This window comes from Amblyomma americanum, chromosome 2 (genome assembly GCF_052857255.1).
Source record: "Amblyomma americanum isolate KBUSLIRL-KWMA chromosome 2, ASM5285725v1, whole genome shotgun sequence".
Taxonomy (NCBI): domain Eukaryota; kingdom Metazoa; phylum Arthropoda; class Arachnida; order Ixodida; family Ixodidae; genus Amblyomma; species Amblyomma americanum.
The window spans coordinates 30276821-30304573 of record NC_135498.1 but is presented as its reverse complement, the minus strand read 5'-3'; the positions used below and the strand labels follow the sequence as shown (position 1 = coordinate 30304573).

The window sequence follows — 27753 nt, the reverse complement described above, 5'->3', positions numbered from 1 at the left end:
AATTTAAAACGCAATTTCGCGTTTTTAGATGCGCGAGTAACATGACTTCTGCGATTTGATGATGCTACTGCACTGCGTCGATATGAGTAGGTATTAGACGCTTTTTTCCGTAACTATGGAAACGCAAAATGGCGGCGTTGGGCATCGGGCGCGCCTTGCCTGGAAGATAATTGGTCTAATTAATTGCAGCAGCTGAGCGGAAGAGCGTAGCGTGCTCGCAGCGTTCGCAGTACTACCCGCGGAAATTCGCGTTACGTGCTGAGATTGATGCGTCGTATGCGGCCTGACACGATGCCAGTGACCGGCTTCGTCGCTTGATAATATGAACCTGAGGACGAAGCGCAGGATAACTCTCTGTACAGCGTGCTGCTTTTTTCTCATCGCTGGAATTGAATACGGTGAGTGGGCAGACACGGACCCTGCCGCCGCGTCCTTTGGCACAGCTCATGCGACTCTTCGTTCGTCATTTACTTTTCGCAGCTCTGATATTTCCTTCACTATGCAAGTATGTCACGCATCGCTTCAAGCCACCCGACTACGTGATCGCGGTGGTAATCTCAGCCTGCAGCCTCACGGGGCTCTTCGTCAGCCCTTTCGTCGGCATGTGGGCAGATGCAACGCGCAACGTACGCTCGGTTCTACTGGTTGTCAATTTGGGAGCGGTCGTCGGAAACCTGCTATACTTTACTGGCATCTCTCACTGGCTTCTCCTTATTGCCCGGCTGCTATCAGGTGAGGACTCTTGGACGGATTATCTCGACCAGCAGTGCATGCACTGGTGCGCGCATCGGAATGCGCTAACAAACAGATGCGCGCGAAAAATTAAACGCCGCAGTGAGTCATATGTAATCAAGTTGAAAGGCGTCTCAAAGAGTGTGCATCACGCTCCGGATGTGAAACCAGCGCGCGTTCGCTAAGATGCTCATCGTGACGACAAGGAAATGCCAAGCGTGTCTTTATTTAGAAACAACCGCGCGCGAACGTTTTGCGGAAGCTGGTGCGCTATCGCCCGTTTTAAAATCGCTTCGCCGATTTTTGATAGCGCTTGCTAGACCATTTCATTTCAGTTTGTCCAAAAGGGAAGTCAATTTATTGCACTGAGCATAGAAGCCACCGCTTTGGCATGTACTGCGCAAACTAAATAGCGTAACTGCAGGAGCGAAAAACGGCATACATCAGTGCTACTTTCAACTGATTTATTTATAGCCGCTGTGGCGGTCTGTGGTTGCGCTATCTTATTGAGAAACCAAGCAGTACCTGTTGGCCCAGCAACTAGTTTTGCTGATGGAGCTGCGCTTATGCAGGCGTTTGTTCAGAGCGTTATTGCTTGAGCTGAAAAGATTACAGCCATTTCGTCGACTGCATTGAAGCAACTGTTGTCAATTTAAACTTTTAAATTAAATGTAAATTAAACTGTTGTAATGTTTTTCGGCATTTTACCAAGCGTTTAACGAGAGCTTCGTGTTTTGACTGTAAAGAACTCTAACCTTGGCCAGTTGGTTTAGCATGCTTGTAACTAAACTAGCATGAGAAAATAAGTATGCAGCAAGCACACATGTACATAGCAGGAATAATGCTGATGTGTGTGAATGGATAGCTGTTGAATCTTTGTTTCTTCACGCTGGTTATGTTCGATGCACACTTTCAGTTGTCTTGTGGTGCCTGTGTTTTGTGTAAATTTATTCAGCTGTGCAGAGGTTCAACAAACATTTTGGATTTAATGGCTAAGTCGTCACCTGTAGTGCTTCTCAGTGTTTTTTGTTTGAGAAAAATCAGTTTACGTTTTGTTTTCTTTTTGTGATCGTAGTTTCATTACATGTGAGATCTAGTGAAACTAAACAACTTTAGTTATCTAGAGGCTTTGTTTAAGAAGTACAGAAACGTGGCAAAATAACTTAAAAATGCTTTACATACAGCCCTGACACATTGCCATGAAGTAGCACTGATGATCAACAACTTATTCAGTCATAGGTAGAATGATTCTTGTCAATCAGCAAATTTTGGGAAACCTCACGTCACATCCTTCATGCAAGCCTTGTTATGGAGAATGCTAGAGATTTAAATATATGTAGATAGTCTCCAGAGACTACCCAGTTTAAAAGTTTAGTTTTAGTGTTCAGTGGTGCATGTACTACATGTGTATTGAATATATTTCCTTTTACTAGTTTTCACATGAAATGCTCAGTTGAATAGGTTCATGCTACTTATTTGTTTAATTCGTCTTGTGGTAGTTTTTATTATTATTTTTATTTCAGGTGTGCAATGTTCATCTTTAAGCTTTCACATTATGTGTTTGCTACATTTTGTTCATTTCCTTCTCACTTTCTCTTGAAGGTCTTGGCGCAGGAACTGCCGCTGTCATACTAGCTGATGTAGCCCGCTCCACAGTTGAAAAAGACCGGACGGCAATGTTTGCATTGCTAGCAGGTTTCCGCGAACTTGGCATTGTTGTCGGGTCATCATTCAACGTTACCTTGCGAAAAATGGATCTCAGCACTGTTCCAAAAGTTGTTGGAGTACACCCACTGGATGGCTACTCTTTTTCCACAGTATGTGTCCTCTGAACAGGTTTTTTTTTAAATTGCTCTTTCTTCTGTTACGATTGCTAAAAACAATAATTAATAGATAAAAATACTTGTAGAGTGCGTGAGAACATGTGTGAAGCTTTGATAATGGTGCACTGAAAGTAGAACCAGTATGACCACAACAAAGAACGCTGTATACAATGCATGGAAGATACGTGCAAAGAACAGTATGCAGAAAGCAGAGAGCACACACAACGGAAGTGCGGCATTGAGGAAATGATAAGTTAACATTAAAAGAAACAAGACAAAAGAGGCAAAACCAATTAAGATAATATAATGGAGCATACTGCTCCACAGTGTTATCACTATGCTTGATAATTGTGCACAATGCTGGGAGAACAATTTTAATTATATCAGAACTAGTGGAGCGCAGGTTAGGTGCTATCTATTTGCAGCATTGGACAGAGACGGTTGCAAAACGGCATTTGTGGCCCTTTTTTTAGACTGCAGCGATGGCCTTTTGGTTGAGCATCTGCCTCGCATGCCGGAGGTGCTGGGTTCGATCCCCAATGCCTCCAGGTACCCACTGGTTTTTCAATGGGGACAAGCTTTCCTCTGGCCCGGTGCTCGGCTTTTTAGGGGTATAATGCTTCGGAGAAGGGCCTGTGGACAACTTCACCCCCCCACCCCTCCCCGCTATGCATCATTAATCCTCGAGTGACTGAAATCTTTATCCAACTCGCTTTCAGCTGCTTGTACAACAGCCAAGTTACATATGTAGTGTCAGGCAGGGAAAGTGAATAATGCCCGAACTCATTAAGTACATTATAAAAAACTCTAAATTAAAATAGATGGGAAGTGGAAAACAAAGTCTAAAATCTTTATCCAACATGCTTTCAGCTGGTTGTACAGCAGGCAAGTTACATATACACTGCCAGGCAGGGAAAGTGAATAATGCCTGAATTCGTTAATTAAATTCATTATGAAAAACTGCACAAGCACATGTGTGCTTTGATCTTGGACCCATGTTTTACAACTTGTGACATCACTCTTGCATTCAGAAGTGAATGTTGGTATGTATACATGCATATGAACTATATTAATCTAGTGTAAAGCTAAAACCTAATTACCATTTAGCGACCAGCAGCACTGCTATAACAGAAGTTATATGTGGTCAACTAATTTATGATAATACCCATAGTGTATGTGATTATACCATTAACGCATAGTATGTGTGACAATACCCAGGTTCTTAAAATAATTTTATTCAGACAGTGGCCTGGTCATTTCAGTTTGAAATGTATGAAAAATATTCAGTTGTCGTGGTGAAATTTGGTGATGCATGTTATGTTTGTTTACGTTTTTATATTTTTCTTAGCTAACTCATTTATAATTAATTCATTGGGATTCGGGTTCAGTGGTTTCTACAGTGCATTTTTTATAATGTTTAGCTGAAGAGCCTTGAAAGTTGTGACTACATGAGTGAAATTTAAGTAAACAGTAGTTGACACTACTTCCTAGGCGACTCAAGATTGACACAAAGAGTTTTAGCGGAAAAGGTTGACGTGTCTTTTACTCGAATTTAGAGCCTAACTAGGACTATAGAGGTGGCTCTTTCAATATTGTTTCAACTATCCTGCCTTGCTCATGAGTGACACAGCCTACAACGTGGATTTTGCACTGTCAAATGTTGTTCCTTGTATTGTACTAAAACTCTAGAACTGCCATTTGAGCAGTTATCCCAATTTTGCACTTTGTTAAGATAGCCCATAATGCTGTCTTTTGAACTCCTTCCAGCTGCTTATGGCTTTCCTCTGGCTGGCAATGGAGGCCGGATTCTTTTGGGCATACTTCAATTTGGCCGAGCTTTGCCATCAGCAAAGGCTCGAAGACACTCTGCAGTGCAGCTACCTGGAAGCCAGCATGGGCAATGTCTCGGAGTGCGTTCCACCACCTAGCCCCCTTCCACCACGATCTGACCAAGCCGACAGCATCAGCTACGCAGGAGAGGTGACAGCGCCCCACCGCCACACGCACCCCATGCTCCAGGCAGGCATCATTGTTGGTTACCACAGTGTCGCGTGCAGTGGGATGTTTATATCACGCAATATTAGAGGCGAAAAAAATTCATTTAATCCGCACGCTTGCACACAGCCTAAAATAAATGCAGTAGAACCCCGGTGTTATGTTTTTCAAGAGACCAAGGAAAAAAAAAAAACATACCAACTGAGAAGCGTAGTAGCTGGAAAGCGCGTGTGGACAGTGCCGTTTTTCTTTTTACTTCTAGCCAAGGCAGCATGCTTCGTAGGAACCTGCAAGGATTTGCGGCTTTCGCGATCGTTGGCATGCACAGAATGCCCTAAACTCCCGAGCAGCTGTTGGTGGAAGGGAGGCAGCAGCAAAGAGTGAAGGTGCGCGGTGCGGGCAAACGTTGAGCACACGTGCACGCTTGTTCTGCGCCATTTTCGCAGCAACTGCTTTGATTTACGCGATTGTCCCTCATCCACCGGAACGTAGAAAGTACTTTTTTAAGTTCAAGGCGACAAGGTAAACGCAGTTGACAGAAACATGCTTCGACGCCAACCCGCGCATGTATCTCGCACATTACTGCCCGCGCGACATTCGCCACGGCGGTCGTTTGCACTTGCGCTGCAGCGGACATGCCGCCCGTAAGAGTGCTTCATGGTGTGCTAGGTGTCGGCTTGGGTACAGCGCGCCGGAAGCCGGCGAACACGGCAGCAATCAAGCGCTGATGGAGTCTCCCGCTTTGGCCGGTCTGCCCTCGTCGTTGCTCAGTTGCTCTTAGCAAACCGTATGGTCAAACCAACGTAAGAGGTACTGATAATTGTAGGAGGCGGCACGTCTAATTTGCTGGCCTTTTTTCTACTTTGTAAGCTTTGGGATGTTATTTTGTTGAAAGCTGCCCTCATCTATTGTAATGCCTTGAAGAGAATAAAATGTCACACTCAGAAAAATGAGCCCAGTTAGTGTACAGGACCTGTGTTGCCTGCCATTTGCCAGAAAAAGGATCAAATAAGAAAGTTTTCTGTTGTCGGATACAACTCGTCTGCAGTGAAGCTCCGCCCATGTTTAAGGCCGCCACACAGAATTGCTCCTCGACATAAACTAGTCCGTTGCGAAAGCTTTTCTTGTTTTTTTCTTGTTTTCTTGTTACAAGAAGCTAACCACCAGAAAATATTATAAACATGAGAACTAAGATGTCTGTGACTTGTCCGCTATAGCCAACCATTAAAGAGCTGACTTCATTTACTGTTATGTTTGTCAGTGGAGTAATTCAGGCCACCACAGGCCATGATCCACTGTTACTAACTGCTGTTTTTTTTCATTTGTGTCCTCTTCACATCATTTGTTGCACTTTTTCTTAGTAGGTGGCGATGCTGATGCACTTGGTTAGCCGCACTCCATTTTAGAGGGCTAGCTTCTCTGGCAATAGTAGTTTGTCATTGCCATTGGATGAATCAGGCGAGGGCCTTTGCAAAGCATTGTTACACAAAATAGGCTTCATGTAAGATTTGTTTGCTAAAATGTAGAGGTGTGCAAATATCTAATTTTTGGTTGCGTAGTAAATATCAATAATGAAAATTGGTTGCAAAATCAGATCAAATATTTTCGAATAAATTTGAGCATCAGTATAGCTAGATTAAACTAAAGACAAATGCTTTTTCTCAGAACATAGCTATCAAAAGAAACAAGTGCTATTGCAAACAACTTTGGCATTAATTAACCAGGCATTAATTAACTTTAGTAATAAACTCCTCCATGACAAAATGTTGTTTGCTGTTAAAATTTCTTGTTACGAGACAAAATCTAATCACCAGACGAAATTGAAAGCTCAAGAATTTTGATGTCTCTGGCAAGTTCGAGGCATATATATCGGGTGCAGCAGCTTACATATAAACATCCTTCAAAGGATTCCTCTTATACAGTGTTTTCATATTACAGCCCCCTCTCATGGGCTCTTTGAACAGCGACCTTGCGAAGATGCACCGCAGCCCCTTGAACTTGTCCATGGACGAGGGTGATCTGTTCAGTGACGTCATGATCGAAACTGCCGAGAGGTTCATCCTGAGCTCAGAGTCGGCTCACCCAAATGCTGCTTTGAGGGGAGCCTTCGGTGCCCCTCCCAGCATCAGCGACTTTGAGCAGTCTGCCACTCACTCGGCCTCTGAGAATGCCAGGTCAGAGTCTGTTGTGCCCGAGACGCAAGTTCTACACAGGTACTGCTCAGGTACGTTGCAGCGACGTTGCTTATGACATTTGTTGCTGTTGTTGAGCATACTGCTGAACCGAATCTTTTATCTTTGTGCCTTTTGTTGGTAAGCATATAGTTGGTTTGGACACCTTAGTAATTAACAGTTAACCATTTTGAATGCAGCTGAATTTTGATCAGTCATGCTTTTGGTATGATTGTGAAGGCTAGCTTATTTTTTATTTAATATGTGCTGATGGTGAGCATAAGATATGATGGTGGTGCACACGTTTCACTTTATCTCCACTTATGTATTGACTGAGCAGGATATTGGGCAAGCTGCATGCAGCTTTTGTGGTTATGGAAACAAGTGTTTATAACATTATGTTACTTAAATGGAATGCCTTGTTTCTGTTTTAAATGAAAAGTGGAACAGTGAAAACAAGTTACCTTCTTTGTTCTTTCTTTCTCTCTCTGCTTTTCCCCTAGAGTATATCAGAGAAGACACAGTTGTGTTATTGGCCATAGCCTTTCTAGTTACCTACAGTCAAACAGCCCTGCAGGTAACAAATGCTGCTCTTATTCAGATTCATTGCTGTTGTGTCAGAGTATTGCTTGGGTTTATCTCTTGTGGAATACTGTGGTCTAGGCCTTCTTAGCATGCCCTTTGTGGGTATGCCCTCTTAAGAAATCTTTAGATTCATTTCTGCCTTCTTTTCAGTTTGCCCTTTATCCAATTGCAAATGATGTGTACGGCTACACAGAGGATAAAAGCGTTGCCATCTCCATTGTATGCGGTGTTGAGGTAAGTGAGCAGTTTGTACTGCTATATGCTATAAAATAATTTTTCTTACGAATTAGAATTACAGTAGCTGTAATGAAGCTAGTGAAGGTAATCGGGTTGAAAAGCCCAGCTTTACAGATTTCTGCCTCGAGGCTTGACGACTAAGTTTTGTCAAGCTTAGGAGGGCAGAAATTTTGTGCAAGGCAGCAGGTTAGCATTCACAAAAAGTCGCAGGATATTTTATGTAACCACACTCCTATTTAATGCTCGAATTTCGTTGTTATGCATTCACCTCTTTGCTCCCTGCTACTATATATACCATATCTCGTTATGTCCGAGAATACAAGGACAAGAGTGGTAGGTTGGTAGCGTTGGTAGGTTGTAGGAGTTAGTTGGTAGAGCGACTGCTCCGGTGTAGCGGTGGTCCCGGGTTCGAACCTCGGACCAGGGCGAATTTTTCTTTAACTACGAAGTTTCTGAGAAAGCTGTATAGCTTCCCTTTGTAGCTGTATGGCTGCACTTGGGTGGATGTCAATGAGTAATTATCCCTTACTACAAACGTACTACACCTTGCGGACTCCCCTAAACATTTGACCAACACCGTTTTCACTTTCAGTTATTGATTAATTTGCTCTCGCCCTGCCATAAGCTGGCCGTCTCGGTTAGCTTGGTTGGTAGAGCGACTGCTGCGGTGTAGCGGTAGTCCCGGGTTTGAACCCCAGGCCGGGACGAATTTTTCTTTAACTGTGAAGTTTCTGTGGAAGCTGCATAGCTTTCCTTTGTAGCCGTATCGCTGCGCTCGGGTGGATGTCAATGAGTAATTACTCCCTTATTACAAGAGTTACAATATAATACAATCATACAACAATATAATCATACTATTTGGAATAATGTCACTCTGTTTTGCTGACATGGTCATGGAGGTTCACTGTAATTATTATTTGAAGTTTAAGGAAGTTTACATGCTGTGTTACCTGTCTCAATAAATAAGTTAATAGCTTTAGCTGATCATTGATATTTATACATGACACAGATTTTTCCCAAGTTTTTGCTAAGTTACAGTTTTTGCTAGGTTACTTGACCTTACTGTTTCCCTCCCTTTCTTGCAGGTCCTCCTTGTGTTTGCTGGAGTACACATCCTGAGCAGACAGCTCTCGGACCGATTGCTGCTCTTAGTTGGTCTAGTCTTCACCTGTGCAGGAACTTTCCTTTGGCTTGGTTTTAGTTTTATCCCCAAGCCAGGTGAGCCATGCCCTCTCTGCTGTTCGCAAGCTGTTTCTGATTAGCATAGCATTAGACAAAAAGTGGTGGAAATAATCGTTTCTCTCAGAAAAGGGCTTGCAGCACGTTAAGCTCTGTCTTCCCACTCTGCCGGACTGTAAGGGTACCACTTACGGTAAGCTGCAAAGTATTGCCTTACATATGTTTTGGTCAAAACTCTTGTTAGGACTCGAGGAAGGAAAACAGTAGCACCAAAAAACACACACACAGCAAAAGAACGACGTAGGACAAGCGCGAAGTTCTTCTAAATCATGTTAGGACTGGGCAGTGAAACAGAACCGAACTTGAGGTAGTGCTGTGATCTAACTTTGTGCTGTACTTGCATGAATGTACCGTAGATATTTTTCCCGGATTATCTTCTTCAGAACACACCTCACGTTATATTCAGAACCAAGGTATGAATGTTGAACTAACTTTTTTTTTGCTGCTATTCAAGAGAGCCCAGCCACTAGGCTCGTGACCTGTGAAGAAAAGCCAGCATTCAATGACCTTAGGCCATTGAGAAGGGAGGAATATAGTAGAGAAGACTACTCAAAACAGTACTAGAAGCAGGAAGAAGTGTAGTTCTGGCGTCATGGCGATCACAGCGTCTCCCACTGCATGGGAGGGCACATGCATTAACGTGTGGAAGGCTTTGACATGCTAGATAGCGTCACACACGCTCCTTGACTGTTGCCTTTCAGATAATGTTCATGGCACAGAAGACAATGCCATGTTCAGGCACAAACAGCTTGGCTTTGTTTGCCCTGAGCAGTTTGAGCTTGCGTTATAATCGTAACATGAATTTTTTTTGTACTCCCCCCTCATATTAATTAGTTGTCACAGTATATATTCATGCAAACATGTTATTTCTCTCTGTTCAGCATGCTGACTGCAACACAGTCGCAGATCATGGATAGGCTAAACTATCAAGTGTCGTAAATGCCAGGAACATTATTACTTATTATCAGGACTGTGCGAATATTTGAAATTTGAATACGGATTGAATATGTTTGTTATTCAGTTCATATTCAATCCGAGAAATTGATATTCGAGATCCAAATATTTGGCAGCTATCGAATATCCTGCCAACTTTCATAAATCTGACTGCGGTAAAACCACAATATATCAGCTAATTATCCAAAGATGAAGTTTAAGATGTCAGGAAAACAGTGCAAATGTGTCCTCTTTGCTTTCGTCTCCAGCATTTATTGCTTGGACCAATCTTGCTGCTAGGCATGGGCCTGGTGGGAAATTACCCAAGTGGGCTTTCCCACATATCACATAAGATGATAACAAGATTGTCGATCACCTGCTTCGAACAGTCACAGTGCGAAAGCACATTGTTTCTTTGTTTGATTATTCTGTGATGTATTACATACTTAATTCTCACACCCACGACACTCATCCTGCCACCTTCAGAGTTCTAGCATGAGCTTTGCCATCTTGTGTGGTCAACTGTAATATGTGGAAAAACCCACTTCCCAAATTTCATATACTGCTCCGAAGGGGAACCAAGTCGAGGGGTTCCTTGAGGCTAAAAAAACTATAAAAGATCAATGCGATTGATGCGGCAAAGTGTATGTGTTAGCATTAGTATTCCCCCAGACGGACCAGCCGTTGCCGCCGCTAGGTTCAGACCATGCGAGCGGGTGGCATGGTCCTGATCCACTCCAGCAATCAGTGTAACAAACCATACCGTCTCTCCACTCTCCATCACTTCCCACCCTCATTTCATCTTCCCACTTCCACTTTTTCCCACTCCCTTCCCCCTCTCCTGTGTAGAGGGAGATTTCTCTCTCCACTTTACCGGCTACCAATCGAGGCTTCAGGCGCACAGATTTTCGAGATGTGGGGGTTCTAATGCGAAAGCATTAAAGGTTGTGGTGTGTGGTCTTCTGTCCACCATTTTGTATGGCACAATCATGAACACAGAACCTACCACAAGTGGCCGCAAGCATTACTGCGGTTTGTAACAGCACTTTATCTTGGCACTGTTGCTAAGTGGTATTTGTCTGTGGAACCGAGGGCTTTTAACAGGAGCCAAAGGTTGAGGTTTTGTAGTGCGGCCAGCCCTCCTCGTTACAAGCCAAAACACAGTTCTGATTACCTTCAATGAGACGAAATCTTCCTTGCTGTTCTCTTTACAGTAGAGCCCAATTCACTGCCTTTATTTGTGCTCGGAACTGCTGTCGCCCTGTTCGGGATGCCGATGTTGACAGTGTGCACAAGTTCTCTCATATCTAAGGTCACCAACAGCAAGCATCAAGGTTAGCGAGTCCTTTGTGCCTTTGTTCCTTCCTTTTATTTCTGGCTATTCAAATATTTTGCCTTGTTGATGCTGCTTCTTAGAAAACGGCTATATAGAGCTGCTGTACATGAAGGTAAGTATGTACTGAGATTCTTTAGACTTGAGATGAAAACACTTGGTTAACAAAAGCAAGATGTGGTTGTTGAAATTGCGACACTGATTTTCATTGAAATGCAATAGCATTGATGGGCTTATTGTCGGACTTGCTGTATAGCAAAGCCGGGGTACTAGGGCTAAGCATGCTATGTCTCATCAAGGGCTTGCTTATGACACTTACTGTGCAGTAGCTAGGGTAGTGTTTCACAGCACATGCTTTGTCTACAGGCATTGCAAAGGAATGCAAAAAGATGTAAGCGGTGCCACCATATGCTGTAACCAAAGGTGCTGCTTGCTGTGTGGTTCACGAGCTACCTTTGCCTGCCTGGTATCCCGCTTGCACTGCTGATGGGGTTGGCACTCTTTGTCAATTCTGTGTGTCGCATTGTTGCGTTCTGCCCCCCCACCCCTCTCTCCCCCCCTCCTTTCTTAGAAATGCAGCTCTCTCCATTCTGAAAACCAAGAACAACATCCCGTAGATTTATCACAGTCATCAAATGCAGTCAGATAGTAATCTTAGATAGAATCTTAGTGATACGGATCACACAGGGTTGTGAAAAATACTCGTATCATCTGGAATTCTTGTCATCCAAAATGAACTAAATTTTCACATAAAACCACAGGAAATGCATTCACACAGATCTGTTTACGGCTGATGGAATTTATTTAGAGCCGTGCACCACTGCTCAATGCTCGCAATGCGGACCACGCACCACCACTCACTACTCATGGTGTGCACCGCGTGACTGGCGATTGTGGCATTCACGATGTGCGGGCAGTGCGTAGTGCTCGAGAATACGATCACAGCTCACACGTTTGTACCATCCATAGTGCCACGGTAGTGTTCACAGCGCCCAAAATTCTGTATGTTGTATACAATGCACTCCAGCCAAGGAATGTGGTGAATTTGTATCATCCCAACCTTTGCATCAACTGTGATCATATCATTGGGATTCTATTGTACTATCTTTTATTTCACATAATGTCTGAAAGCCGCCGCGGTGGCTGAGTGGTTACGGCGCTCGGCTACTGGCCCGAAAGACGCGGGTTCGATCCCGGCCGCGGCGGTCGAATTTCGATGGAGGCGAAATTCTAGAGGCCGGTGTACTGTGCGATGTCAGTGCACGTTAAAGAACCCCAGGTGGTCGAAATTTCTGGAGCCCTTCACTACGGCGTCCCTCATAGCCCGAGTCGCTTAGAGACTCATAAACCATAAACATAATGTCTGAAAACTCCGTATCCAGGTGAATTCTGTAAAATGTAAGTTTAAAAAATTGCAGGTAAGGATGCAGGAGTGCAGATTGGTGAATATGTAGCCATGCTATGTATATACAAAACCTGAATAGTATCTCCATTCTATATTGTTTCATTGCGGAATGATCCTTTTCAGGAATTTAACTCATGTTTCAGCAGCAAGCGAGCTTCTCAACTGCACAAGTCTCAGTTTCTTTCTTTTTTGAAATGAGGAATGGTTTTATTTATAGATTTTGACAGAAAGCTAAGAAGCCATGGCTAGTTTTATACCTACTGTATAGCACAGTGCTCATATGCTGGTGTGTTTTGGCTTATGGCTCATTATGACCCCCCCCCCCCCCCCCCCTTTTTTTTTCAGCTGTAATGCTGTCACTGTTCATGGGTGTGATGCAGCTTGGCTCTACGTTGGGACCCCTGTGGGCAGAGGGTTCCATGGAGCACAGAAGCTTGCTCTTTGGTGTTCCCTGTGGGCTGTCAATCCTGTTTACGGTATGTGCATCCACTGCCAATCTTGCATCTGTCGCCAGTCCTATGTACATTCGTGGACTAGTCATACTTATATTGATGTTTAGCAAAATTGAATACAAGTGCCGCTTTGAACATGGTGTGGAAAATTGCTGCACATGGTTTTCTAGTAGGCTAGGTTATGCCGCTGTTCGCTTCAAAACAGCGATCATGACGCACCGTTGTCAGGAGATTGAATCTAGTGGTACGGAAATTTTTTAATCAAATATTGCCTGCAATAAATGCATTTTTTGCTGCCTGGCATACATCAACATAGTGAGAAAAAGCCATAGAATCAATTTTTGCTGAGAGCAAAAGTTGGATGGAGCTGTCCTGAGTTAGTAGCTCCAGTTCTCCACACATAACGCAGTTGTTTTGCATAATACTTGCCTTGCAGGATAATGCATTTGGCACAAACTGCTTTCTGTGGGTTTCATTATATTCAATGGCAGCTGAAGTAGGCTTTGGAGTGAAGCTCTGATATTGTGCTGCCAAAATGCTCCAAAGGCACAGTGCTCAATAAAGACTCAGTGCGTTAGACATTTGAGTCGCAAAGAAGTGCACATATTAAAACTGTGATAGAAGTACTATTCCAATGTTCAGTACAATTTTTGTCTGCCCAGCACTATGGGTAATGCAGGGATACCAGCCGCATAGCATCTTGTGCTACCTGCTTATGCTTTTGCGCTTTGTGATGAGGCAGACTGGCCGTTTCTATGTCAGATTTGAAGTATCGTGTCTCTTCATCCACAGGTACTGTTTCTTGCATCGTTTCCCCAACTCGGTCAGCAGTGCACAACGAACGAGAATGGCGCAGAAGTGGAAGAGGTAGATGACTCATCAGAAACTGGACTAACCACTGCTGCCAGTGATGCCCACTAACACACTCTCGTTGGCTACTGCTCTCTATGTGTGCTACACAAGCTGAACTCACATGCCTGATTCTGCATGCAGATCTGTGCCAATTATTTTTTTCATGTTCTGTTTTTTTACAGGACAATGAACAGATACCTCTTTTGAGGCAAAGACGCTAAAGGCGTTCGTGGTTTTTTAACTAGCATGGTCGTCACAGAATCTTTATAAATATATATATATATACACACACGCATATTTTTCGAAATAAATTTATACACTGATTCCACTTGGACCATGTCTGACTTTAGCCAACACGTCCTTGATATTAATGCCAGCCAAATCAGCCGGTTTTAGCAAATCACCCCCCTCCCCCTCCTGCTGCCTTTTCTTCCACTCTCTCATTTGCTAGCCTTCGTGTCTGCTTGGCATGTGCAAACTAGCTATGCACCATGGGAAACAGGTGAACAAATTTTCTGTTTTTCTCTTCGCAAGATGTGGGCACATTATAGAGGAGCATTCAGCAGACATGCCAGTGGCTCACACTGTGATGTAATCTACTGCTGCACATAAATGCCGCCGCATTGTGGCGAGTAAATGAAATTGAGCATCCAAATGTGTCCTGCTGCAAAGCAAGTTATGTGGCTGGCATTGAAATAGAAGAGGCGTTACTTCAGCATTTTGGTATACAGTAGTTGGCAGAGAATTGAGCTAGTATTTGTAATACAGATGCCAAAGTCCAGTGACCTTGGTACTATACAGTATAAATACAAAGTTGTGTACTGGCTGTCTGTTATACAATATCTGAAGGAGGTGCTATACTGCACGGTGAAACCTATTAGAGCATGCAGTGTGTGTAATGCAGTCTGTCCATTTGTCTAACATGTTCCTGTAACAATAGCTACCAATCTTGTGTCCTGGTATACACTACCATTGGGGCTGTGCCTTGACTAAGCAGCTGAGAGAGCATCATGTAGATTTAAGAGTTTTTAAGATCATGGTCCTCAGGCCCTGTACTGATGCTCCTTCTAGCTTCTTAATGTTTACATAAAATGGTGTCTGCCATTAGATGAAGGTGCAAGTGTTCAAGAAGTGAACCTTATGTCTTGTGCATTAGAACATGCATAGCGTGTTGTGAGGGTATCGTAAGAAGCTTATGTCCAACCACTGAAGTAACCATGCTTTGAAACACCATGGCACAGGGTTCATACTACACAGTAGAGTCTATAGACTCTATTCTAACTTGAGTGTGCTTGCTTTCAAGGAACTACAAATAAGTATTCCAGTAAATAAGCAGTAACTCTTACCAGGCGGATGGCTAAGATTATTACTCTGCTGACATTCATTAGCCTTTACGCGATAACTCGTACGTGCTTAGTTCCAAATGCAGATAATCCAAGCTGATAATTGATCCTGTCAAAATGGGCAAGAAATCTTACTTCGAATGCTCCACGGCGTGAAAGAGTTTATTCACATAAGACTGGGCACCTGAAAGCTGTCTCGATGCATTATTAGCTGCCATGTAATAATGCCAGGTGAGCTGATCCAGCACGTGGCCCAACAAAAGTTACAGCGTATAGACTGCACAGGTCATACATTCTTCGAGTTAGACTTCATTCCAAACACGCTGCATCTGGAAGCATGCTAGGAATGCTGTATGCAGTACCCAAAACAAGAAGACAGTGATGTGAATGGCTTTTTTCTTCAAGCTGTGGTGTTGACATTGAACAGACTTTGAAAATGGTGATATGTTGCCAAGCTCTGAAAAAGTGAAACTCCAGTTATCGGCACTGGATTTGCAATGAAGTCAGGGCTAGGAAACATTCCATTGCAAGCATGCAGTCCTTGCTCTGAAAAAAACGGCATGATTTGTCTTTGCTCAGTCCTGCTTTCATGTGTATTGCTGCTTCGTCATTGCATGTTTGGGACAAACTAATACAGATCAAGAGATTTCCACCTGTTGCTACAATAATACATACACGTAAGCTTCCACAAGTGCTGGGTATGTGGCTACTACAGTAGAACCCCGCTACAGTAAACTCTGATGTAGTAAAGTGAAACTGTACATTATTTTTCGGTTATAGTAAAGATCTTTTCAAGGAAACAGCTATAGTAATGAGCGTCTGGCCGTAGCGACGTAGTTTTCGCGGAATGATTACAACGCGGCACGCGCGAGGTTGGCATTCGGAGGCAAAAGGATACCAAAGACGATAAAAACTGTGCTTTTTGAGATAGCTTCACCACCAAGCTCGGAAACTGTGAGGAGAAGCCAACTACTTGAAGTCCGTGGGACCGTAGGCCAAGCGCGAGGAACGCACGGAAAAAAAAAATAATAAAGTGGCCTATGAACGGAAAAAGGGTGGCTGAGAAAGGAAAGACAGTAAAAATGCAGCGAAGTGTAGGGAAGGAAAGAAAATGGCGAACATTCGCAGCACGGCAGCGCGAAGCACAGGGAAGCGGCGGTAAGAAACTGAGCTGCGGCGGCACTCTGTGAGCGGTGCCTCTTTACTATTGCCTCACGACGCTGAGGCTGCGGAAAATGACGCCGTGTTCACGCAAAACTTTGATTTTCACATGAAACCAGACTCGTGTTATATTCGTAGCCGCGTTGTATTTGTGCAAATACGGTACTTGCACACAACATTAAAAAAAATAGAAAACTTTATAACGTGAAATGTGATAGCTGAAAATAATTATTACATAAAGGGACAATAAAGGCAGGATGGAAGGTATTTGTGAGTGTTTGTTTTATCAAACCAACACTGTGTTTAGTTAGTGCTCAGTTAATTACCCGAGAACATTCTCAGAGCCATGTTATCACCAACTACTGATATAGTAAAGATTTTCACTGGTCCAAGTCCCTTTGCTCTAAAGGGTTTTTACTGTACTACCTTGAGCCGCCACACAGCAGGAACTATCAGTTCTGTCAAGTTAAATTAGAGCTTCAAATTAATCGGCTCCCATGGACATGACCGCTTTTTTAGTCTGTTGTTTTTGTCTTGCCATGCACAGTGGCACATGCCGGCATGAACAGAGAGGATGCAAGAACAAGTGACAACTCTTCGGTGCGCCTGCACAGTCAGCCTTGAGCTTTATTTGTAAACTCAAAGAGGGGTGAAATGGCTGCCTTGAATGCAACGAATCACAGCATTTGTCATTGTTTTGTTTCAACCAGTGGCCAACAACAACGTTTTCAGGTTTACAGATGAAAAGCAACAACATAGATCATCCAAATCAACACACTGGTGGCAGCATTTCGCTCTTCTGTCACAGTACCATTCGTCTATGCTGCTATCTGCATGTTGCAAGCTGGAGCTGCTTGCATCTCACGTTTTAAAGATGAGAAGTGGCAGTTGCCTGCAATAGGCAACTGAAGGTGTTCTGTTTTAGTTCTATGTCCTTTTTAAATGCACCCGTGCCACAAATTAAGATTGCTGCATAAGAATGCACAGACAAGGCTGAACCCGAAAACGTGTACAGACATTTACATATAGCGACCATCGTGTCCAACATTGTTGCCATCCCCGGATACGCAAACGAAGACACACCATCAGAAGTTCGGAGAAGAAGGGAGGGTCACACGTCACTGAGTGAAAATGTCTTTGAAGCTATGTGCGTTCTTCTTTTCTTGCATTTCTGGCATTCATTGTCTTGTGGTGCGTGGTTTCACTGACTGCAGTAACACCGACTAGCACAAGCTGTCACATGAGTCAAAGAACACAGCCATGAGCGAAGGCTGAAACAATGCCCGCAATACACTGTGCCCCACTCGGAACATTGCTAACTACAATGGCATTCTGTTTTCATTTCGAGAAGGCAACAAAGGAAAAAGAAGTCATGCTTACTTAATGCTCATCAAGCAATAGCAGTTTTGGGTGGTGAAAGGCATGCCTGGCTCGGGCTGTTTGCATGGCATGCTCTTGCATTTTTAAGACGCAACTGAAAAAATATTATTAAAGTATAGACACCTAATTTTGGTGGCATGTTTTCTTCTCTGCAATGATGCAGAAGACACTACTATGTATGAATCACCATGTGGTATTCGCCTATGGCCGCTAAATAGTTTATATCATATTTTTCTGTCACGGTGTTTCAGTTTTGGTTTCAGCAGCTGAACGATGCCTGTGACTTCAATGTGTGCTTATAGGTCACGTGAAGCGTGAAAAAACTGCAATGTAATCACTGCTTATACATTCGTTGTCATTCCGGCTCTTAGGCAGGCTGGCTTTAGCACTGTAGTGAATTAAAGCGACGAAGCAGCGATTATATCGCAGTTTTTTCATGTTTCATGTAACCTATAAGCACACTTTGACATCACAGTCATCATTTGGCTCTTGAAACTAAAATCGAAACTGAAACAACACAAAGAAAGAAATTCGACTATAAATTATTTAGCAGTCGTAGGAGAATACCACAGAGTAATCGATGTATAAAATGCCTTCCGCATCATTACAAAGAAGAAAACATGCGCCCAAAAGTTGGGTTCCTTTGAGAATATTTGTAGGAGTCCTTCGACGCAGATCATTCGGCCTTCTCAGTGTGAAAACAAGAATATATTGGAGGGTACGTCTCAGGTCAACCTCCAGCCGGAAGCAAGCTGGTACCTATCAACTAAAAGCACGATTCATTAACGTAAATAAATGTGCAGTGCTGTGGAAAATATTTTACGAAAACTATACAAATATGTGCAAGTGTACAAAGGGTGCATTGAGTGGCATCACTAGATGAAACAAGCTAGAACTGTAAGCCTCTTTTCGCCGCTACTTTTACAGGATCTGGACAATAAACAGACTTACTACAATTTGTAACAGTTCACTCAAATTATTTTGACATTACTGACGTGCACAGTGGAGTGATACCACTTTACAGAGCTTTGTACAAGGTAACATTCAGAGGAAGCACTGTGCCAAGAGAGGACCGCAAATTTCAGCCAGAGAAAAAATTACTGTGTGCACCTTGTGGCGCTTAGTGAACGTCCTTTTGACATGATTTATAATTTTGCAGGATGGTTTTTGTTGTCTTGAAGAGTAAACGAGCTTGAACACAGCATCAATTGTTACATTGCGAAGTTCCCACAGAATTTGACCTAAATAAAGTTTGTCAAAAAGTAAACGCCAAGCAAATGAACCACATTAAGCATAGAAGCGCAGAAAAATTGTGCAATTTTTTAAAACATGATATGTAAAAGAAAAATGACTAGCTGCAACATACATGTAGTGTGCCCACAGTAACAGTGGTAGAAACTATCGTCCCCAGCCAGGCTGAACATTGAAACTTTTGTATTCCCAAAAGCTGACAACCTTACGCCAGAGACCTCTTCGTAATTACCACGCTCACAGGAGCTGGGCTATTATGCCTGTATGAGCGTAGAAACATAAACACACACAAAAAAAGTTAGTTATAGAACAAAGGAGCCTTGCTCAGACTACGCAAAACTAAAGAAAGCCAGAGTATATAAAGCCAAAAATTGTGCATGCTATGCAAAACTGCAGGCGGTCCACGAATATGTGCACTACCAAGTTCAATGTTTTCTTTTTCCAGTTTCCCCACAGTGCAGTGCTAAAATGTTGTGGCACTTAGTGCTCTGCAAGCAGAGTCCACAGCATTAGTCCACATTTAAGGCTGCATATCTGCCACGAAGAGAAACGGAATGTCCTTAAACTTAAGCTCATTTGTAGGCAGCTTTTATCGGAAGCATTTTGCACAGTCTCAACTGCACATTGTGTGGCCTCGCAAGAACAAGCCGTCATTACAGTGGCTTACGGCAACATTGTGACAGAAGCCCACTAAATACAAGAGCAAACTTTTCAACTTGCGCCAAAGAAAAATAGAGATTTGTCTTTCTTTCAGAATGCTTTTCATTGTACGTCTCAGTTTGAACTTATTTTTAGCTAATAAAATAAAATATAGCTAATGGTACTATTCTGTATTCTAGTTATGCCACTGTGCATTTCTCTCCTCTCACACCATTCACAAGAACTTCAGCCACTTGTAAATCTAGGAAGTACTGGCCTGTCATCAATTATAAAAAACATCTCTGCATGCAATAGCTGTAGGCTTATATAACTCAGTGTGGGTTTCCCTGCACTAAAACTTTCCGCACTATCATTAGTTAAGGCAGCAGTAGGCATACTGACCAATCACACCAGTGGAAATGTCCTTCTATTAATGCGTGCCTTTCACACTTATTTAGATCAGTTCCACAAGAAAAAAACACTCCCTTCTCCTATAAATGAAGGAGTTTCAAACCTCAAGCTGTTACTTGCACAACTTGTTGCTTATACATATTTAAATAAAAGGATAAATTTCACTCTATTCCTAAAGGAATATTATTCACTCCCTAGTGTTTTTGATTTGAAGTTATTTTAAAAGTTGCTAAGCAGTGACATATGGTGGAGGCGGTGGTGCTGGCGACCTGCCATTGTAAAACAATCACGCACTCTTCTGGGAGTGAACTTACAATAGAATTGCTGCACACACGTGGCAGCATTATGCACATGGCATGCACATACTACATGCATGTTTTGTGGCCCCAGCTTTCAACATGTGCTCCATGATGCTTTAATGTGAACGGAGTGACTGTTCACCGCCACAGTTTCTCCCCAACAATATCTCGATGTTTAGCCTCGACTTACAGTGCATGCTCGTCATAGTTGCATGTGAAAGAACAACTGCATGTGTGGAAACCCTGCCACACAAATTAGTGTAGCTTCAGCCAAATCAGAGCTGTTATTATATGCATCAAGTGCTGCCATCGATATGCCACCCTACCCTATTACCACCCGTCTTTTCTTGTGCCCAAGGTATATCTAGAAATTTCCTTCAGAACACACAATGGGCTTGCTGCAGTTTGCGCGATGGCAAAAAGAATGGGCACTTGTGTATTGCGCACTGATAAAGTGGTTTATCCATGTGTGTTTGCATCTCATAAAACAGCCTGAAACTTTAGTATACTTCCATCTGGGCTTATAAAGTCCAGCACCTATACAATTCTCAGGGAACTGCAAGTTTTTCTCATCAGTTCTGATGCTCGATGCAGGCTACGCATCACCTCATATTTAAGCACTGTTTCATGTCTATGTGGAAGAAGCTTCTTAAAAAGTCGTAGCTCTCTGAAAGAAAGCACGCAGTTTCGTGGAGTTTCAGGGTCATTGTCATCAATGAAATGATTCACGTATCCCAGTTCTTGCATTTCACTCCTCTGCAGCTTCTTTTCCTTGCAACATGAAATATTTTTCAGTTTGTCTTTCCATTGTCATCTTTGCTGTGCAGAAGCTAGCACAAGTCATCTCAGATTATGTTAAGCTAAGCCTGGTTGCACACTTCAAGTGTTTGGATTTGTTAAATTAAAATACATTGTTTCTTCCCTTTTGTTATTACAAGGTGAGGCAAAGTTCAATGTGCCAAAGCATTCACAAGTGCATTATGCGCTGACTAAAACAAGAAATAAAGATAAAGAGTTTATCAGCATGCATAACAGCTGCATGTAACGGCAGCTGCTTAGCTATGCTAAACTGCAGGTCAGTGTATCTCTCTGCATTTCTCAATTCGCTCGTTTAGCCGGCAAGCCTTAATAGAAGAAAAACCCTGAACATGATCAGCACACCAAGTTCACAATAGGCTGTGCTCTCCACAATGGGAGTGACAAGATAGTGCATGTGTATAACTATATAATAGCATTGATTTGAAACCACTGCATAAGCGATAGTGTGTGAGAAACAACCAGTAGGACACCAAGGGCTAGAGTGTGTCATGCTACAGTCTGTAGTAGTAGTACATGGATAACAAAAAAAGCGTATCGTATATACACATAACACATTTACATACAGACAAAAAATAGGTTATGTACACTGAACAGTATACACGAGTGATCCATGCTGGAGCAAAAACAGCAATAAGAGATAAGCTGCAGCATGGCTGATGAGGAAAAAAAAAAAGACAAGAGGAAAGAAAGTGCTTTCCAAAGCGCAAGAGCTATTTTAAATACACGTCTCTCTCTAAACATGCTTTCCTCACACGCCGTCAAGTGCACCTGTGCTTCGATTGCACGCCTGCTTACCATGCCCGGAAACTGGAACGACTTGTTTCACTTGATGAAGCCATTCCCGCACTTAACAGGTTCCTATGTAACGGCAGCTGCTCTCAGAGTGCTCATAAAAGCACTCGTACAAGCGAAGCACAATTGCACGCACACCTCTCTCACATTTCCTGTTTCATGAAGCTGCAGAACTTCACAATTACATAGGCCTTCCCAGCACAAGAATGACAAAGAGAGAGAGAAATAAAAAAGAAAGAACCAGTGATGCTACGCTTCTGGTCAGTCTTGACACTGGGCCATGAATAAGTTGCGCAGAAAGGAGACGGGAAAACGTGCGCCGTTACACATATGTACAGAAAGCTCTGAAGCTAATAATCATCACAGCGTGCCTTTCTTTTCTCCTTTTTTTTTCCTTCATAAGTCGATTTTGCGTAGAAAACTTGTCAAACCCGATAGCCCTTGCTTCAATCATCATAACTACATACACTAAAGCTACGTCAGCCAGCCAGCTTTGACAAAGTGGCCATCTTTTCTCTCCAATAAAAACACTTCAAAGAGTGTGAACAATTCATGTAAATAAACCTCACAGGGCAGCATGCCTCATTCTTTAAACAGGGGTAAAATAGTCATTTCATACATTCATATAAATAGTAGAACTATATGATATGGAAAACTCAGATCCCTATAAATATATCTATGTAGTACACAGGAATGAAAGAGTGCAAATAAAAACAACAGCAACAGAAATAACAATCTTTTTCTTCACACACCTGTCCTATGTATACAAAACAGAGTACCACAAGGAACCTACTTAAATGAACATCAGTAAATACATGCTCCTAAAGCAGGCACGTGTTTCACAACGCCTGCACCTCATGTGCAGTTACTCCTGTGTAACTAAGAGCCTCTCCAAGACTACACTCTCAGAGGTTCAAGCAGTAAGCACTTTCCGGGGGACTAGTGAAACACCATTCTTTCACTAGTTAGTCCAACCGGAAGGCTTTCATGAGTAATTTTGCTTCACTAAGTCGAGTTTACAAGCAGCTGCAATGTAAAAGCTGTTTTTCTACATGTGCACCCAAAGCATTGATAGGGCTGTTAATTTCCCTATGCAAAACGCTGCAAGCACAGACTTTACTGAGGTTCATTTAAGTGAAGCACCTTCGTAGCACACACAACCTTGTTTTTTTTTTTTTCCCCATTCTCACCACACCTTTGGTAAGTGTGTCGCCAAACTTAAAAACACCATCAAGAGGATAAAATCAGTAATAAAAAGATAAGAAACAGAGGCAAAATAAATGAGCAGTAGACAGGGAAGTGTGTAGTGTTCATGCCAAAGCAACTAGAAACCAAGAGGGGGCACTGTGCGTGCTTCAAGAACTAAGGTGCACTCTCTCTCTCTCGGCTCCCCCCGATTATTGCAAGCTGTCATGTGAGCTCCTCTCGAGAGAAACCGAGAGCCACTCTGCTGCTAGCAAGGGCAGGCAGGCGCTCGATCACTTCTTACAGGCCGAGGTCTACATTCTGTTTTCGCGCCAATTTTGATCTGAAGAAGAAAAAGAGAAGGGGGAAAGGAAAAAAAAACAAAACATAAAATGAGACTTTATTTTTCTATTCTCTCTTTTTTTTTTCTGATTCACTTGACAAGTGCACTCGCATCACAAATGATGGACATAACCTTGCATGGTTTCCTTTTGTTTCTTCTTTTTCTAAGTCATGCAGAAACACGACGCCATGCTTGTAGGAAGGTAAAATTGCGTGCGTCAAGATGCACCAAAATATTAAAACTGCATTGATTGTTGTCTTGGAACACACGAAATGGTTTTCAGTCCACTTGACAAGTTGCACACTCTAATGCTTCCAGAGGTGCTGACAAGAACGTCTACAATGTTTTTAGAAACCATGCCGCACGCTAATATGAATAGCTTTGGTCACTGCTGCTGCACAGCGCCTCAATTAGGACAAAGAACCACGTAACGCACAAAAAAGCTAAAGCCAAAAGCCACAACTAGAAAATGAATGTTTAGTCGAGGCCTCTGTCTGATGCTACAACAACAGAAATACACTTTTATTGCTATTAACTATACCTGAATTTCAGTGGCTCCACCTAGTGCCAAAGCACACAAGACTGAATATTTATTTCAAACTACGAACATTTCAGCAAAGCACAAGATACTGAAGTTAATGCTAGGAACTGGAAAAAAAACAATGCAAACAAAGTATTTAATTAGTAATGTGCTGCACGATGCCTCAGCTATGGCTTAAGACTCCAGATTTGAGTATTACGGTAACTTCCCTGAACGGTATTGGTACAACTGCCTTATAAACAGTCAACACAAAGTGTACCATTGCCATGTGGCATGTTCATGCTTTTTAAAGCAAGATTGCCACTTTCTTTTTTTTTTTTTACAACAAAGGTACACGTAATATGTCTGCCGGCTTCAAAGAACCTAGCGGAGCAGATGAGTGACACTGTTCCTCGAGCACATCAATCTCTCAAAAGGGCAAAGATCACACTCTGGCACGCAGTGCTTAGTCGTAACATCTCACGAGCAGCTGTCCACACACGACGACCACATTGGGTGTGCTGGAAGCGGTGCATACCTGATCTGCCCTGCTAGTAGAGGGTTGATAGCATACAACCACTCGTGAATCTCTTTCTCTCCCAGTGTCTGCAGCAGGAAACCACGGCTTTTGGTCACCACAGAAAACGTGTTGGGAACCTGCAATTCGAGAGGCACCAGTGTCAATGCTCGTGTGACTGCCAGCTATTATGACAATTAAGTGTGAAACTCTTATAGACAGCACTCTAATGGCCTTGAGCATCAAATTGCACAGCAATGAAGCAAACTTTACACTGGAATGCAAAAATTTCCGAGTGGTAAAGTAAAACAAGTAGCTGCTATGTAACATATTCAGTCTAGCCACACAGAAATGCAGGTACACACCAATGACGTCACTATTGTGCAGCTAAGTTTCTTTTCTGCAGTGCTACACCCACTGCGAGAACCTTCTGAACTGTGACAGATGGTGCTGCACCGCCAACCACAAAGAATGTACCATTTGCTTGTACTCTCCACGAGACAGAGGAGCATTTGTCTGCACTGTTCTTAGCTGTAGTCACTACGCTGCACTGGCATTGGCAGCTAAAATATAAAGCGTGCGCGCCGCTATATCAGGCAACTGCAACGCTAGTAAAGAACGACACTTGAGCTGCATACCTTCAGCATGGCCTGCTGTTCCTCATTGTATTCCACCTGGGCTGTGGCCAGGTTGATGAGCTCCCTCTCAATATAGTCCTTCTCATCCCGGTAGATGAAGACGTAGGGGCGACGGATGACCTAAAGAAATTAAAACATTGTGAAACTCTTGGTAGATTCTGAAGCAATAGAGCAGGGATGGGTAGGTTCGTCTCTCTTGCAGCTGCTCATAAGACGGTGCTAGTTACCTGAAATTGGAAGCAGTACTGCACAGCGAAAGCCTGTGGACATTTTTTTTTGTCCTCATGTATGACAGCCCACTAGTGCAGCCTGAAACTTTTGTACAAATTTGGGGATTTGTTAGCAAAGGTGCCAGTAAATAATAATAAATCGACCAGAATGATGAAGCTGCAATACATTATGGTGCATACAATGAAGAAACTATGAAATGGTGCAGTGAAATTAAGAGGAAAAAGTGCATAGTGTAGTATCAATATAAAATTAGCGTCTTACTTTCATAGAAGAAATGGCAGCACAGTTTTGGCACTGCTTTTTGGGGGGGGGGGGCCGAAAGTTCTTTCGCCACCTTGTGTGCATGATTGAAGAAGTTGAATCATGTGGTGGTATTACTGCTCTTAAAGACACATAGACAAAAAAAAAAGACCAGTTCTTCCTGGATCCAAATGACGGCAGGGGCTCTGCAGCCACAGGACTAGTCAAGTCAACGGCAAAGTGATCTCAAAGCGTTTGAAGGCACTTTACATAATCTAAAGTAACAAATCCAAGAAAAATTGTGCCCTTGCCTAGAGTCTTGGTGACTAAAACCTAGAACTAGCATACCTCGAATGAAGTTGACATTTTTTTTTTTTTAGACAACAGCCCATAGCCACAAAGATCGAGAGAATGCAAGACTTGGCAGCCTCGCGGTGTAAGCTTACCAGCCATCGCTTGACCCAGTTTCCAGAGCGGTCGTCCAGGAGGTTGAGGTAGCCCTTACGGGACACGATGGGGCTGGCGCGCACCTCTTCCACTTCAGCCACAAAGCAGGGGTTGCCCCCAGCGAAGCTTGGCGGATGCGAGGCAGGCTTCAGGCCCGCGGGTGGTGCCAGGCTGCTTGGCAGTCCTCGCGCTTCTGCTGTTTCGGGCACTGGTGCACAGGACTTCTCTGGCGAGAGCAGGCTGCAAGCACAACGGATGTTTTCCTATACACAGATGTGGCTGGCAAGACACATAACAGTGTATCGGTCCTCCAGCAGAAACGTGCTTGCAGAAGTTTAGGTTGCCTGCACTAAAAAAATTGGCGGTGGTTTAGCTCTGGTTAAACCTGGAGTGACGCGATAGCTACAGCTGTCCGAGTGGAACTTGGTCACGTGACCAACCACGTGACGAACCACGTGACTAGCCACAGCGCTGTGCCACCAGCAGCTGCTCCGAACCACGTGACCAACCACGTGGCTGCGTGGCGGCGCAGCCACAGGATGGCGCGCCACCACGCTGAAGGCTCGAAATGCTACCGTAATGTAGCTATCGCTACAAAATCAGAACAGGACCTATGGTTGCTAAGACGGCCTCATTTAGATCTGTCTCAAAAATGTTTTTCTGCTGCCTATCACAGACAAGGTGCATTTTTTTATTTCCAGGGTCAGTGTGAACCAAGCAAGCAAAGAACAAACGAACAGCTTCAAGACACCTCTTTCTTAAATGGTGAGTTATGTGTTCCACCTAGAATTCAATCCTGCGTGCTGTAAGATTTATTTCAGGAGAGCATGCTGCCGAGCTAGTTGATGCTGTATGATGTAAAGAAGTCGGCACGAAAACTAGATGAGGGACAAAAGAGAAAATGCATCTATTTTGTGAATGAACTTTAAAAGAGGTAGTAAATCACACTTGTACAACTCCCCGGTTACAGTCCTAGCTCAACATGCTCGCTAATCACTTTGCATAAGCTGGTTTCTTTTTCCATGAAAAACAATATTCTTCTGTCAACGTTTAATTAAAAATATTAGCGCTATAATGAGAGCTTTATGGATTGCTACTGAACTTACTCTTGTGAAGAGCTGGACGTCATGCTTGAACTCAATGACGACGCATCTCCCTCCTCAACAGGTGTCATCGCTGTGTTCTGCTGCTTCCGTTCCAATGGCAGCACAAGCAGGGAAAAGTAAACAGACATCGTTAGGTCCTCTGTATTTTAATAAACCAACAGGGTGGTTTTCTTTAGTAGCCTGAAGAAAATAAAGGCATGAAAAGTTTTGCAAATACACACTACTCTGATCCTTGCTTCATTCATGCAATGCCTATCTTAGAAGAAGTCAATGATCAAGACGCACCCATGTATGCCTGTGCCAAGGGTACTGTTAATCTTGGACATGTCAGGCCTCCCAAATTCCATTGATCGATACGTGAGTAGCTAAATTTCATAATTTATAGAAGAGTATTCATTTGTGATACTCGGTACAGTCGTGGGCAAAAGTAAGAGCCCCCCTCCCTCGTGTTCCGAAGCTTGTGCATGGAGGCACCACATGACGACGCCCTTCTGCCGTTAAAACCGGCCCAGTGTGCCGGTACTGAGGGCTGGTCTCAATGGCAGGAGGGCTTCATCAGGTGGCAGCCCCATGCAGAGCAGCAAGCTTTGGAACATGAGGGAGGGGGGCTCTTACTTTTTCCCACGACTGTACATGACTAACTCGAAAATCAGCTGAAAAAAAAAAGCAAAGTA

The 27753-nt window shown here is 43.2% G+C and overlaps 2 protein-coding genes across 14 annotated transcripts in view; one reads left to right on the top strand and one right to left on the bottom strand.

Moving 5' to 3' along the window:
* The first annotated feature begins 108 nt into the window (after positions 1–108).
* Positions 109–27299, top strand: LOC144120912 (uncharacterized). 3 transcript variants are annotated; one of them, XM_077653718.1, is made up of 13 exons: positions 109–398; positions 481–732; positions 2335–2549; positions 4323–4574; positions 6489–6774; positions 7225–7298; positions 7457–7540; positions 8629–8761; positions 10930–11049; positions 12799–12929; positions 13698–13772; positions 26675–26738; positions 27141–27299. In XM_077653718.1, exons 1-13 carry the CDS (start codon positions 323–325, stop codon positions 27197–27199), a joined length of 1821 nt encoding a protein of 606 aa, XP_077509844.1. In that variant the 5' UTR covers positions 109–322; the 3' UTR covers positions 27200–27299. The 3 variants fall into 3 exon arrangements, with proteins under 3 accessions (XP_077509844.1, XP_077509846.1, XP_077509845.1); XM_077653719.1 differs by having other exon boundaries at positions 112–398; positions 10933–11049; XM_077653720.1 differs by lacking the exons at positions 26675–26738; positions 27141–27299 and adding an exon at positions 13940–14081.
* The window catches only part of unc-104 (kinesin family member unc-104), a 182824-nt gene continuing 171933 nt past the window's right edge, over positions 16863–27753 (bottom strand). For 6 of the 11 annotated variants that reach the window (XM_077653707.1, XM_077653706.1, XM_077653711.1 and 3 more), the window contains 5 exons: positions 27080–27162; positions 25973–26213; positions 25056–25175; positions 24439–24557; positions 16863–23380 (listed from right to left, as the gene is read on the bottom strand). In XM_077653707.1, the coding sequence (XP_077509833.1) occupies positions 23338–23380; positions 24439–24557; positions 25056–25175; positions 25973–26213; positions 27080–27162 (606 nt within the window). In that variant the 3' untranslated portion in view covers positions 16863–23337. The remainder of the gene's footprint in view (positions 23381–24438; positions 24558–25055; positions 25176–25972; positions 26214–27079; positions 27163–27753) is intronic. The other 5 variants (XM_077653716.1, XM_077653709.1, XM_077653710.1 and 2 more) reach the window with 2 other exon arrangements.

What these genes read in the sequence shown, in the direction of transcription:
- LOC144120912 (XM_077653718.1), top strand. Translation starts at nt 323, where the DNA reads ATGAACCTGAGGACGAAGCGCAGGATAACTCTCTGTACAGCGTGCTGC. An exon ending in ATGGCTACTCTTTTTCCACA is followed by an intron (nt 2,550 to 4,322) that starts GTATGTGTCCTC and finishes AACTCCTTCCAG; the next exon opens with CTGCTTATGGCTTTCCTCTG. An exon ending in TCTACACAGGTACTGCTCAG is followed by an intron (nt 6,775 to 7,224) that starts GTACGTTGCAGC and finishes CTTTTCCCCTAG; the next exon opens with AGTATATCAGAGAAGACACA.